This window comes from Macaca mulatta, chromosome 2 (genome assembly GCF_049350105.2).
Source record: "Macaca mulatta isolate MMU2019108-1 chromosome 2, T2T-MMU8v2.0, whole genome shotgun sequence".
Classification (NCBI taxonomy): Eukaryota; Metazoa; Chordata; class Mammalia; order Primates; family Cercopithecidae; genus Macaca; species Macaca mulatta.
This window is the reverse complement of record NC_133407.1, coordinates 159,182,244-159,196,278: the sequence shown is the minus strand read 5'-3', so window position 1 is coordinate 159,196,278 and position 14,035 is coordinate 159,182,244. Positions and strand designations below refer to the sequence as shown.

At 46.6% G+C, this 14,035-nt stretch overlaps 1 protein-coding gene and 1 long non-coding RNA gene across 8 annotated transcripts in view; one reads left to right on the top strand and one right to left on the bottom strand.

Annotated features, from left to right (window-relative positions):
• The window catches only part of KALRN (kalirin RhoGEF kinase), a 693,044-nt gene that overhangs the window by 528,723 nt on the left and 150,286 nt on the right, over positions 1-14,035 (top strand). For all 7 annotated transcript variants that reach the window (XR_013414358.1, XM_015130033.3, XM_028844557.2 and 4 more), the window contains exon 34: positions 3,992-4,238. Coding sequence is in view for 6 of the 7 variants with exons in the window: in XM_015130033.3 (XP_014985519.1) it covers positions 3,992-4,238 (247 nt within the window). In the remaining variant the exon portion in view is untranslated. The remainder of the gene's footprint in view (positions 1-3,991; positions 4,239-14,035) is intronic.
• LOC144339388 (uncharacterized) lies at positions 10,231-13,348 on the bottom strand. The gene is made up of 2 exons (XR_013414369.1): positions 13,149-13,348; positions 10,231-12,778 (listed from the first exon to the last, which is right to left on the bottom strand). It is a non-coding gene; the product is annotated as an uncharacterized LOC144339388 (long non-coding RNA).

Here is a 14,035-nt window from a genome sequence, read left to right as displayed (position 1 = left end):
GAGCAGAGACACAGAGGTGCACAAATGGAAGCTCTGAAATGACAACAGGAGAATTCTTCAGGGGTCCTGTCCTCACTCTCTGGATGCCATTGGGAAACCATCAGGGAATAATAACTGTGTCTTTTCCATAATGTGGGGAAGCTCACAGGGACAATCTAGCTCACACAGTGTATACAAGAAGGAGGTTCAGTTAATCTCCAAATATTAATCATGTAAAAATAGACATAAATGAAAGTGATCATTTCTGGTGAATGCGAGAACTTTGAAAATGCAGATGGAGTTACAAAGAGTGGTTACGAAATGTCCCCTGTGTATGTAGCAGTTCATGCTGGAAAGAAGCCAACACAGCTATCACTGCAGAGCCGAAGGAAAGTGAGGACGGGAGGAGCTCCTTCTGCCCCTCTGGGAAGCATTGCGGAGGGCGGGGAGGCCACGTCCACCCAGGGATTGGTCAGCAGGGGCACAGGCCCCACTGGAAATGGCGAGGACCCAGAAAGGAGAGAGACTGGGAAAGTAAGGACAGGGAGTTGGATGGTGACTCAGCAGCAGGCACTTGGGTGGGAAGCCAGGCAGACAATTAGCATCAAGAAGGCTTAGCAGGCCTTAGGCGGCGTTCTAGGGAACTAGGCAGAGAAAATATCTGAGCGCTCCCGGGAAGGGGGCCAAGACTCAGGCATGAAAGGCCAGATAGGGACTTGCTGCTGGAGTGGGAGGATACAGTGAGGGGAATAAGATGAGAGAAGATTCCAGAAGCAGGGGTACAAGATCAGAGAAGAATCAAAAACCTAACCTGAATGCATGCTGAGATTCTGTGCTGCCTACTCAGCTCCCAGCATCTTCTGAGCAGGAATAACGTTGGTCTTAGAATCTCACCCTACAGCTTCCCTGGAGGAGAGGATGAGAAGGGACTGTTGCAGGAGCAGCTCTGCCTGACCCCTCAAACCATTTCCCCAGCACCCTCCCTTGTTGTCCGTTCTTTGGAATTCACTTCTTGCCAGGGTAGGGACCTGGTGTAGTAAATCTTTTTGATCAAGCCATTGAGGTGAAGTGAACCAGGATATTCATCCTGTATTTGAACCATAATGGCTTTTGGGCTGCATGTAAAGCTTGAGCCCGGTTATCTATAACATGTAAGCATGGAAGAAATTGCCCATTGATCTTGTTTCCGCTTCTTCCTTTGTCTGGACTAGGCAGCCTACAGAAGACAAATACCGCCATCTAGTGGCGTATCCAGGCTTCTCGCCAGGAACTGTGTCTTTAATTGTAGAGACACAAGCTTGGCTTTTTACCCTCTTCTGTCCAGCCCATGGGTCTGATTGTAACCCGCCCCAGGGGGCAGTGGGTCTTGTATCTGGGTGCCATGCTGGGCCGTTTGCGACTAGAGTTTCAGGCCCCTTCTGCTCTAACAGTCTGCAAAAGGACTACACTCATCCCTGGACTCAACCATGTTGCCCTAAAAGGGCTGCAAGTTGCATCCCCTGCTATGTGTGAGCTTGGCCTCAAGAAGCAACCCTGAGCCTCTGGCATTGTCACAGAGGAGCAGCTCCACTGAGATGCAGAAGCTCAGTGATAAAGAATCTCTCAGTTAGAAAGAATGTCAGTCATCTAGGCCGGCATTCTACATAGTCCATTAGTGAGTTGGAATCAAATTAGTGGGATGTCAACAGCAATTGAGAAAAACATAGAATGTCAGAGTTGAGCTTGTGTTTCAGTGATATATCTATTCACATGTAGTGTTCCCTGGTCAAAATATGAAATGTATTACAGAGCACTTTGGGATCTGAATCCCAGCACTTTGGGAGACTGAAGCAGGAGGATCAATTGAGCCCAGGAGTTCAAGACAAACATCGTGAGACCATGTCTCTACAAAAAAATTTAAAAATTAGCTGGGTGAGGTGGTGCACACCTATGGTCCCAGCCACTCAGCAGGCTGAGGTGGGAGGATCACTTGAGCCAGAGAGGTAGAGGCTGCAGTGAGCCAAGATTGCACCACTGCATTCCAGCCTGGGGTTCAGAACGAGACCCGGTCTGTGGGCAGTGGAAGGCATTCCCAGGCCCTGACCCAGGCCTACTGAATCATGATGTGTGATTGAGGGGTGGAGCAAGAGAAGGAACTGCTAGGGAATCTTCATTTTATAAGCTCTCTACATGATTTTTGTGTACACTCAGTGCCGAACCACTGATGTTGACATTTCTGAGCTTGAATTTCCTGATGTATGAGATGGAGATGATAGTACTACCTGGTTATTGTGAGGACCAAGTGGATAATTAATGTAAAGGTGTTTTGCTAACTGTAAAAGTACTCTAGAGATTTGAGGGGTCTCCATCCCACAAAATCCTTCTCTATATGATGTTTTTAAGGAGGATAGCACCAGGAGAGTGGGGGAGTGAAGACTGTGCACTTAATGGGACCAGGAGAGTTAAATGGAAAAATATTCCCTTCTGTCTCCTTCCACCTTCTACCTTCTGTCCTGCAGATTTCCTGATCTGATCCCAATGGCAGTCCTGTGGGAATGTGGTTAGCACAGACCCCCTGCCCTGTGACTGGTGGTGACGCATATTGCCAACATCAGTCTGATGCATTATTTTAACCTTTTCAAGCCCCCTCTGAAATCGAAGTCCCTTTACTGGAAATTTCTTACAGTCCTGAATGCTGAGCTTTTGGTCCTGGTGGGACTGTTAATTCTCTACTCACTGTGACATTCACTGTGTATGCCGTTGGGCAGAAGCTTCCCAGAATGTGTGTGAAATGGCTACACAACATGTTTGGACAAGTGCATTCATATGGCCACTGATGCAGAAAATTTGGGCCCTGAAGGCTTACATCAGAGATGCACAGACTGAAGTCGCTTCCCTGGAGGTGGTGCAGGGACTTTGCCTCCAAACTGCTTTTGGGGTGAACTTTAGAGGATAACAGGCTAGCAAGCTGGGCCTCATCCTCCTCATTCCTTCCCTTCCCTACCTGTCACTCTGCCCTTCAGTGCAGCTGTTCTTCCAAGAGGGAAACTGTACTTAGTTCTATGAGACAAACTAATAACCAAATGGATTCTCATGGAAATATGAAGCCAGAGGAAAGGGGGGAAGTGGGGCCAAATCCCCAAGGCGAAAAAGTGAGAACTCCCAGCATTCAGCAGTAGGGGTTGTTCCTGTCAGCCCCTTTTATTGGTTCTGCAACAGGATCAGTGAAGTAGGAAAAAGGCGGTGTGGAGCGAAGCCGGCATGGAGCGTGAGGGCTGGGGGTATGTTCCTAAGGAAGAAGTGGCCCGTCTCCCTTCTCATGCTTCCTCCCAGTCCCTAGTGCCTGAGCCTTGGAGGCTATTCCCCTCCCAGACAGACATTGCTTTACTTCTGCCTTTGAATTGAAGCCTCATTCTTTTTGTAGTCCTCGTAGCCTCAATTTTAGGCTGATGGCTCCAGTAAGAGGTGGGGATGGGAGGTGTTGCAGGGGTTAGAAGGAAGGAAGGTTGTCTCTTCCATTATCCCCTATCATCTAGTGAGAATCTAGTGGGAGGGGTGAGTTAGAATAGATGCCCATACAATAGGAGTCTGAGGGTCGTAGTCAGGGCAGGGACAGAGCACAGGGTAAAACCCTTGGAAGGAGTAAAGGGGCATACAGGGAAGGGGTTTAATGGCACAATTAGCTGAAGCTTGGCAAAGGAATAATGAGCTCTAACGAAGCAAGAGGAATTAGAATCAAAGCCCTGGTTCTGGGCAGGCTTCAGACTGTGGCTACAGCTAGAAAGCCTGAGTGATTGAATATAGCACTGTGCTAATTACATTTTTTTCTTGTTTTCTTTCCTGTTCTCAACTCTCCTTTTCATCTTCTGCCGTCTCTCCGCCCTAAACACCATTTTTCCCCTTTTTCCCCCTTCTCTTCCTCCTTACCTCTGGTCTCACACATTCTTTGTCCCCTCTCACCAACCCTCTCATATTTCTCCCCCTTCCTCCTCCTGCCCTCCTGTTCTACTCCCTCCACCACCACCCACCAAAGCTCTCTGGCGGATGTGAGCTGACAGTAGTCCTCCAGGACTTCAGTGCGGGCCACAGCAGCGAGCTGACCATCCAGGTGGGGCAGACGGTGGAGCTGCTGGAGCGGCCCAGCGAGCGGCCTGGTTGGTGTCTGGTCCGCACCACAGAACGGAGCCCGCCCCTGGAGGGCCTGGTCCCCAGCAGCGCCCTGTGCATCTCACACTCCCGAAGCAGCGTGGAGATGGACTGCTTCTTCCCCTTGGTGAAAGGTAGGAGAACAGAGTGGGTGGGAGGCACAGACCAAGGAGGCCATGAGCGCTGGCCTGACTCTAGCTGAAGACCACCATGGAAGCGACCTGTCTCGTGGACCCATTTTGACCCTGTGGGGTTTCTTTGGGACCTGATTGTGAAGTGAATGGGTTGGGAACTTGGAGAGGAAGAGCTACCAAGTAACTGTGTGTGACTTTGGGAAGGTCATTTAGCCTTCGTGAGTCAGTTTCATCTTAGAAATGAAGGTTGAATTAAGTAACGTCTAAGATCTCTTCCGGTTTTCTCATCGTATCACACTACATTCGGAAAAGTCCTCTTCTACCTTTGGCCAAATATGGCTTAGACTCATCCTTTCTCCACTGACCCACTCCCCTCCACAGCAACTTCTGGCTCTCTGACCCCTCACCAAGTACTCTCATGCTGACCTGGAGACACCAGGCACACCCAGGGAGGAGCCACAGCTGAGTCAGATCTGATCCTGCCCTCAGCCCGGCCAGGGTTTGAGGTCCATGACTCCTTCATGTGCCTTCAACAGATAAAGTATTCTAGCCTTGGCTTTTATTGTATGTAAGCTCTGTGTTCTCTTCACATGCCTGTTTACTCACTTTTTCTCATGCCAGGGAGACTAAACTCCTCATGACAGTGGTTCTTTAGGGGTGGTCTCTGGATTAGTAATATCAGCATGCCCTGGGAACCTGTTAGAAATGCAGGTGCCAGCCTGGGCAACATAGTGAGACCCTGTCTCTACAAAAATTTAAAAATGCAAGGTGGCACACGCCTCTAGTCCCAGCAACTTGGGAGGCTGAGGCAGGAGAATCACTTGAACCCGAGAGGCTGAGGTTGCAGTGAGGTTCCAGTGAGCCAAGATTGTGTACTGCACTCCAGCCTGGGCAACAGAGTGAGACTGTCTCAAAAAAAAAAAAAAAAAAAAATTAAAAAAATTAGCTGGGCAAGGTGGTGTGCACTTGTAGTCCCAACTACTCGGGGCACGGTGAGGCAGGAGGATCAGTTGAGCCCAGGAGTTTGAGGCTGCAGTGAGCTATGATTGCACTGCTGCACTCCAACCTGGCTGACAGCAAGACCCCACCTCTAAAAATAAAAAATCAAAGTTAAAAGAAAAATCCAGGTACAGTGGCTCACACCTGTAATCCCAACCCTTTGGGAGGCTGGCTTGAGGCCAGGAGTTTGAGACCAGCCTGGGCAACATAGTGAGACCCCCATCTCTACAAAAATAAAAAAATTTAGCCAGGCATGGTGGCGCACGCCTGTAGTCCCAGCTACTCAGTTGGGGGCTGGGGTAGGAGGATCACTTGAGCCTGGGAGGACAAGACTGCAGTAAACCATGCTTGCACCACTGCACTCCAGCCTGGGTGACAGAGCAAGGTCCTGCCTCAAAAAAGTTTTTTTTTTCATTTGATTTTAAAAAAGAAAGAAACACAAATGATCAGAACCCCCACTCCTCCAGAACTGGTAGGTCCCAACAGTCTGTGTTTTAACAAGCCCTCCAGGTGGCTCTGATGCACATTTGAGTTTGAGATCCACTGACTTGTGAAGTCCAAGTGGCAGAGGCCTTGCAGCCAAGCATTTTACACTGGGGAAGCCAAAGACAGGCTGTAGTTCTGGGCTTATTTTTGTAACTGGCCAGATCATCAGCAGCAGAGATGCCTTCTATGCAGACGTGTGCTAGATATTTCTAGGAGAGGAAGATGGGGATGAGGGTCAGCATGGAGACCTGCGGCAGGCTTCCTGATAATTGCCGTGAACTGAGAACATGTTTAAAACGCTCTGGGGTCTGGAGTGCCATCTGGTCTACCTCCAAAGCCTGACTTCCTTTCCTCCACTAGATGGCAGCAGCAGGCTGCATTGTTTGTGCTGCATCCAGCCTGCCAGGTTTTTCCCACCAGGAGAAAAATGTCAGCTAAAATCGCCGCCCTCATTCTCCTCGCGCTCTCCACTCCCAATTTAGTCATTGCCTGCTTTCCCCTCTGTCCTCTGAGGACTAAGGAGGGACTATGTCAGGAAGTTGTTTGGGAATTTGAAATTGCAGGCACAAGAGGAAAATCAAGAAAACTGAGGAATCTGGTTCCACTTGAGGTCTAACCAAGAGAACAGGGTACACAGAAGGTAGATTATTGTGAGGGTAAAATGAGGTAACGGAGACAAAACACATCAGTGCCTGGCATTCAGTGCACCTTAGTTGTCATGATAAGTTTTTGCTATTATATTATTTGCCATAGATTATCCAGCAAAATAACTACACACTCCCACAAGTCCAGCTGAGAGACCCATCTGCAGAGGAAACCAAGCACAGCAATTCATTTGTGGCAAAAGGCTAACATTCCTTGGATCCCCAAGTGTGGGTCGTTTTCATCAGGAGGGACTCAGCTTCAAGGGAAGATAAGACTTCCTGACCTAGACCTGGCCTCCTAGCCCGAGGCTGGGTGAAATGTGCACTCCCTCCCTGCTGGGGCTGCCACATGTGCAACTTGGCAGGAGCAAAGCCAAGGTGGAAAATCAGAGAGCAGTGTCAGAGTCAATCTGTGATCCCGAGGCGGGAGGTGGAAGCATTCAGGGTAAGAACTGCACAGGACTGGGGGTTCTCTCTACTATAGGACAGATTAGTGGAGATTTAACTAAAAATAGGAGCTGCAGACCAGGAATGGAAAATAGAGGCAAGAGACAAAACTGGGAGGGAGGCTGTCATAGAACTTTCCAGTTAACTCTGCCAACCAGCATAGCTTCTTAAGGTACCAGCAGTGCCTATCACCGATTTCCCTAGCTCTTTTCATTTCCAGGTTGGTTCCTGTTTCCCCTAGGTTAGGCCAGTTATGCTGAGCCTTCAAATGGCAACTTGTGAGGTCTTACTATCTTCTCACCCATGTGAGCTCTGAATACAGAGGTCCTCAACTCCCGGTAGTCAAGGACCTAAGTCGGCGAGGCGTGGTGGCTCACTCCTATAATCCCAGCACTTTGGGAGGCTGAAGTAGGTGGATTGCTCAGGCTCTGGAGTTTGAGACCAGCCTGGGCAACGTGGTGAAACCCTGTCTCTACAAAAAATTTTAAAATTAGCCAGGTGGGTGGTGTGCACCTATATAGTCCCAGCTACTCGGGAGGCTGAGGTGGGAGGATCACCCGATCCCAGGAGGCTGAGGCTGCAGTGAACCATGATCACACCACTGTGCTGCAGCCTGGGTGACAGAGTAAAACCCTGTCTCAAAAAAAAAAAAAAAAAAGGGACCTAACTCTGCATTCTCTATGGAGCATTCCTTATGCCCTTAACTAGACCTCATTTGAAAGTACGTGCAGTCATGCACATGGCCCAGCCTCAAAACCCTTTCCCTCTCTCTCTGGGGTCTGCCCAGAATGTTGGCCTTAGCTAAGACCCAATAAGCTGTTCCTTCTCTTATTCCAGCTGGCTGCCTGCTGGCAAACCGCCTTTTCTTCTCTCAGCAGTAATTTGTCTCCAGTGGGTGCTTTACCTTATAAGTTATGCACAACTAGATTGAGAATAAAATGTTCCTCTGGGGGTTGTGGAATAGGACAGAATGGTCTCATCTGGTGTCAGGAGGTTGGAATCAATTCCTCTTCAATTCCTATAAGAGAACTGATCCTCTTAGCATTTGCAGAGAGCACCAAGTCAGCACTCTCACAGGCTGTGTGAAACAGGGACTATGTGTGATGGCTAAGTACCTCGTGAGTGCTCAGGCCATGACCATCACCCCAGCTGTGGGGGCAAGAGAACCACAGGATGGTTCTTGATGATCCACTAGAACAGGGTTCTCAACGCTGGCTGCACATAAGAATCATCTATGAGCTTTTCCAAATGGCAGTGCCCAGACCCCACCTAGAACAAATGGAATCAGAATCTCTGGATGGGGCCTGAGGGGTCAGTATTTTTAAGTGTTCCGTAGGTGAATCTAAGGTGCAGTCAGGGTTGAGAACCACTGCACTAGCCTGGTCTCCTCTCTTCCAGGGAAACACTCAGGCTCAGGAAAGCAAGGTGACCTCCCGGAAGCCACAGGGAGTCTGTGGCAGAGCTGGCGCAGACCAGGGCTCCCAACACCTGTTGGGCTTCTGGGTAGTGCTAGGGCTCCTCTCTGCTCTTCCCTCCTCTGCCTTCTGTGGGAGCAGTGGTTGGTTATTTCCTCCTAATATGTCTTGGTGTCATTCCTGATGGGGTTGGTGAAAACGAGTGGGGCTGTGTGACAGAATTGGGGTGGGGCTGCCTTTCCTGCTACTTTACTGCCACCCTGACATCTTAGGGCTTCTCACCGGGATTGGGCCCTCCAGCCCTAGTCCTGCCTTGCCACAGTCCCCTCTCACTTTCACAGCAGCAGGTGGTGGAGGGCAGCACCTCCCAAGAGGCAAGCCTTTGTAGCAGTGGTTTCCAACTCTGGATGCACCTTGGAAACCACCTGGAGGAGGTTTCTAAAGATACTGGTGCCTCATACCCACCCCAGAACAATTAATCCAGCTGCCAAGGACCTGGGCATCAGTGTATTTTTAAGCTCCTTCATGAAAAAAAAGAAAAAAATTAGCTGGGCATAGTGGCGTGCACCTGTAGTCCCAGCTACTCAGGAGGCTGAGATGGGAGGATTGCTTGAGGCTGAGGGTTCAAGGCTATATAGTGAACTGTGTTCACACCACTGCACTCCAGCCTGGGCAAAAGAGCGAGACCCTATCTCGGGGGAAAAAAAATGAAGAACAAACTTAGTGATTCTGATGTTCCCTTAGGGTTGAGAACCACTGCTTTGTGGACTCGGCATGCCCAGGGTGTCAAGCTTAGGAGATACTTAAAGATGTATTAGAAGGGTTAAGGGTTAATATCCAGATTATATAAAGAACTTCTGCAACTCAACAACAACAACAACAAAAAACTACATTTATAAATGGGCAAAAGACTTAAACAGAAATTTCTCCCAGGAAGATATACCAGTGATGAATAAGTACATGAAAAGATATTCAACATCACTAATTATTGCCAGAAAAATAAAAAAACAATGACTTGCCACTGCAAAGGATGGCTACTGTTTAAAATGTGCACACACAGAAAATAACAGGTGTTGATGAGGATGTGGAGAAATTGGAACCCTTGTACACTGCTGGTGGGAATGCAAAATGGTACAGCTGCCATGCAAAACAGTATGGGATTCCTCAAAAAAGTAAAAATAAGGTTATCATATTATATCATTCTAGCAATCCAACATCTGAGTATATATCCAATAGAATTGAAAGCAAGGACACAAACAGAAATTTGTACACTCATGCTCATAGCATTATTCACAATAGTCAAAAGGTGAAAGCAACCCCAGTGTCCAGCAACAGGTGAATGGAATATATACATACAATGGGATAATATTCAGCCTTAGAAAGTTAGGAAATTCTAACACATGCCACAACATGAATGAACCTTGAGGACATTAGGATAAGTGAAATAAGCCAGACACAAAAGGACAAATACTATATGATTCCATTTAAATGAAATACCTTGAGTAGTCAACTTTTTAGCTGTAGAAAGAATGATGATTGCCAGGGGCTGGAGGGAATGGGGAATTAGTGCCTATTGGGTACAGAGTTTCAGTTTTGCAAGATGAAAAATGTTCTGGAGACAGATGGTGATGATGGTTGCATGACAATATGAATGGACCTAATGCCACTGAACTGTACACTTAAAAATGGCAAGAATGGCTTTTTAAAAAGTATTGGTCCTGGGTACTTCTGCCCCAGGCTCCAAAAACCAATCTAGGTTCTTCTGTACCTGGCTGTACAGGACACCTGTGTTCCTTTTCCTGTGCACTTTCTTCCCTGGCTGGGGCTGAGGGTCTGGAGAAGCTGTAAGGAAATACCTCTCCGCTTATGAAACCAAGCCCAAGGCTTCCCCCGTGAGCCTCAGAAGCAGATGCTCTAGAGGAGAGATGCAGTGGCCCATGGCACCCCTGGCTTGTTCATGAGGAGTCCTCTCCCTGGGGGCCTCCTGATGATTTCTACTGTTACCACCTACCTGGCCTCAGGAACAGCTTCCCCATGCTGTGGAAGGTGGTGGAGAACCATGGAGAAAACTTGGGCTCTGAAGGCAATTACCACCAACAGCCTGAGAATGCTGGGCAAGTTTGATACTGTCCACTTGTGTTAAGTGTGTCACCAACTCACAAAAATACTTAACACTTATTGAGCTTTACCATGGGCCAGGTTCTGGGTTGCTTTAATGCTAATAACAATAATATTTTCCTCATCCCTCAGATAAAGACACTGAGTCTTAAAGAGATTAGGTAACATGCTGAAAGTCACATAGCTGACAAGCAGTGGGCCTAAATTTGAACGCATGCCTGTCCATTTCCCAAGGTCTCACTTTACCACTGTGTTCTACACCCTCCCAAGTCTGAAAGCCTTGAGACAGGCACTTTAGTTTATTCTCCCATCTGACTTGGCTCCCTTTGTTAGCCAGTCTGGCTGAATCTAAAGAGCATCAACCCCATTATAGTTACACATACCCACCTTTCCACTCTCCCTCTCACCTCTGGCCCCAAATGCCCCACTCTCTAGGAGGAGTGGCAGCAGTCAGGGACAGATTTTGTCCTGTGGGTGCTTTGCCAACTAATAAGATTCTGATGTCCTCAGCTGGGGCAGAATGACTCCAAGGAGCACTCTGGACAGCAGGCTGAGTTTAGTCCAGCTCTGATAGCGGCCTGCCAACCCCTGGTGCTGGTCCAGCCTGTTCAACAGCTTGTCTGCAAGATGGAAGTTCCCTGCACTTTCTGCCGCCAGGAGCCAAAATGCCAAAAAGTTCAGCCTCCTCTGCCTACCAGGAGAGTCCTCCAAAGGTCTCTCTCTACCTCTTACTTTTCAGTATAATTCTGCATTAGGAGCCCTACCCTCAGGTTTTTCATTTATTGCATAATCCCTAACATGGCTTCACTATGGGAGGCTAAAAAATAATTAGAGGATGAATATTCCCTAAACATTTCCTTTCAGGTATGAAGTGATATGTTATAAATTGCAGTTTGCTGATTTACTTCATCCTACAATCCTCAATTGCAGGATGGTGCTTTGTTAACATATACCTCAATTTTTTTCATGAGGCAAAATACGATCCTTCAATCCTCTTCATTTGTATAGGATTGTACCTGTAATTGACTAGATGTGAGGTAGTCCTTTGAGATTCAGAACTCACTTCCTCATAGAAGCAAAAGTATACTTGGGAGTATGATCAATGAGGGTGAGAACAGGTTTCCATACTAGCCCACAACATTTTCCTTTATATTAGCATAGCTAAATTACAGTATGTTTGCAATGAAAAGGTGTGGTACGGTGTTTTTAAAAATTCTAATACTGTTGGGTAAGAATAGTTGAAACCCAAAAATAATGCATTTGAATAAGAAATGTTGTAATTTATTTGAGTACTGATACGTTTTGAAGAAAAGTGTGTTTAAAGATAGATGGAGAGATTCTAAAAGGAGCTCCTTGACATTTTTCAGAATTATAAAAAGTTAGAGTTGAAACGTTCTCTTTTTATAACTGGATAAAACTGGTTCTTGATTAGATTTAATTTCACTCCAGAACATTGGCTTCTTTTGGCTCCTGGGATCTTAGAATTGAGAAACAGGTGGAAGGTGTTCTAGCTCACTCTCTTTCCTAATACAAGAAACCCCTTCCACAATGTCCTTGACAAGTGGTCGGCTATGCATTACTTGAGCACTTCTAGGGACTGGGAGCTTATTACTTTTAGAGAAAGCCTGTTGGATTTTAGTGTAATTCTAAGGGTTAGAATATTCCTCATATATAGCAGTGAAATCCAAATACTTTCTACCCACGTCTCCTTCTATTCTCCCCTGTCCGAGCCCCCAGTGTAAATCCACCAGTGCTAATTCTTATTCTCCCTCTCCTTCTGATCTGTATCTAGAAGTAATACAATTTGCAGATAAAATGTTAAACACCTCTTTCTGAAGCGATAAGAGCTAGCAATTTCTCCATAAATCCTTTTATTAAATGCTTAGAGCAGAACAAAATGTTTTTAATTAAATTAAATAATCCTGACTTGTTTAAAATGATTGTTTGTGTTTATGGATTAAGAGTCCTTTCCGACATCCTTGGATTTGAGAACTTCAGAGTCCATCCTTTCCCTTGAACTTTGGGTATCCCCTGGTTTCTCACTCACAGACATCTGATCTGTTATCCTCTCTGGGCATAGAGCTTATAGGCAAGTGCCTTCCACTCTGAGACTCTCTACAGGCTGGCCTTTTTTCCTAGTTATTCCCTACAGTCATTCATATTGCTATTTGTTCTAAAGTAGCATTTTTATTACCTTTTATTTATGTCTTCTGAATTACCTCTAGGATCCTTTCCACTTCTAAAAATGTGGGGTTTTTTTTTTCTCTCTGCATCAGGTAATTACCTTTGTTAATAAAGAGGGATTAACCAAAGTATCCTGTGTTTATTTTATTTTTTATTTTTTATTTTGGAGACAGGGTCTCACCTTGTTGCCAAGGCTGGAGTGCATTGGCAAGTAGCTGGGACCACAGGCTCTCGCCACCATCCCTAGCTAATTTTTGTATTTTTTTGTAGAGATGAGGTTTCACCACGTTGCTCAGGCTGGTCTTGAACTCCTGAGCTCGAGCAATCTGTGTGCCTTGGCCTTCCAAAGTGCTGAGATTACAGGTGTGAACCACTGCGCCCAGCCAAAGTATCCCATTTTTGATGCATATAAGCATAGCATAAATATCTTCATTTTGAGGTCCAATGTTTTAGTTTGGGGTGCATGAAATCTCCCTTTTTGTAGTAAAAAATGGTTGAGGCTGGGTGCAATGGCTCACATCTTTAACCCCAGCACTTTGGGAGGCCAAGGCAGGTGGATCACTTGAGCTCAGGAGTTCTAGACCAGACTGGGCAACATGATGAAACCCCATCTCTACCAAAAATACAAAAAAATTAGCTGGGCATGCTGGCATGCACCTGTGGTCCCAGCTGCTGGGGGTAGGGGTGGGGGAAGGGCTGCAGTGGGAAGGGAGGCGGAGGTTGCAGTGAGCCTAGATTGTGCCACTGCACTCCGGTTTGGGTGACAAAGCAAGACCCTATCTCAAAAAAAAAAAAAAACAAAAAAAAAAAAAAAACAGGTTGAATGTCAGCAATTTCAATTCCAAATGGCCCAACCTAATGTATTGTAATCTACTGTTTTTTCCTTAAAAGGGTACTGGCAAATCTTTGAAAACAAAGAGAATTTGGTTCTCAGGGAATCAGATGGGCTGGGAAGAGGACAGGGTATGGAATGAGAAGCCAGTTATTTTGAGTAGAAAGTCACTTAATCTTCCTGGGTTTAGCTTTCACATTTATGCAAAAGAAAGCAGATAAAAATGCCTATGTAACAGAGTTGCTGGGAGACTCAAGGGTGGAAATGTTAAGTAAAAGTGATTTTTAAACTGTGAAGTTGGTTTTATTATTATGTGCACAGGCTGATTGTTTAGGATAAAACAAAAGTTGTCTGTGTCTTTACCTCAGTATGCAGTAGACTATAAAAAGATGGTCTGTAATTCCAACACTTTCAGAGGTTGAGGCAGGAGAACCACTTGAGCCCAGGAGTTCCAGACCAGCCTGGGCAACAGAGTGAGACCCTGTCTTTAGGAAAATTTTTTTTAAAAGCCAGGCATGGTAGTGAGTGCCTGTAGCCCCAGCTACTTGGAGGGTTGAGGTAAGAGGATCACTTGAGCCCAGGAGGTCGAGCCTGCAGTGAGCTGTGATTCAGCCATTGCACTCCAGCCTGGGAAACAGAGCGAGACCCTGTCTCCAAAAAAATGTCTTGGGG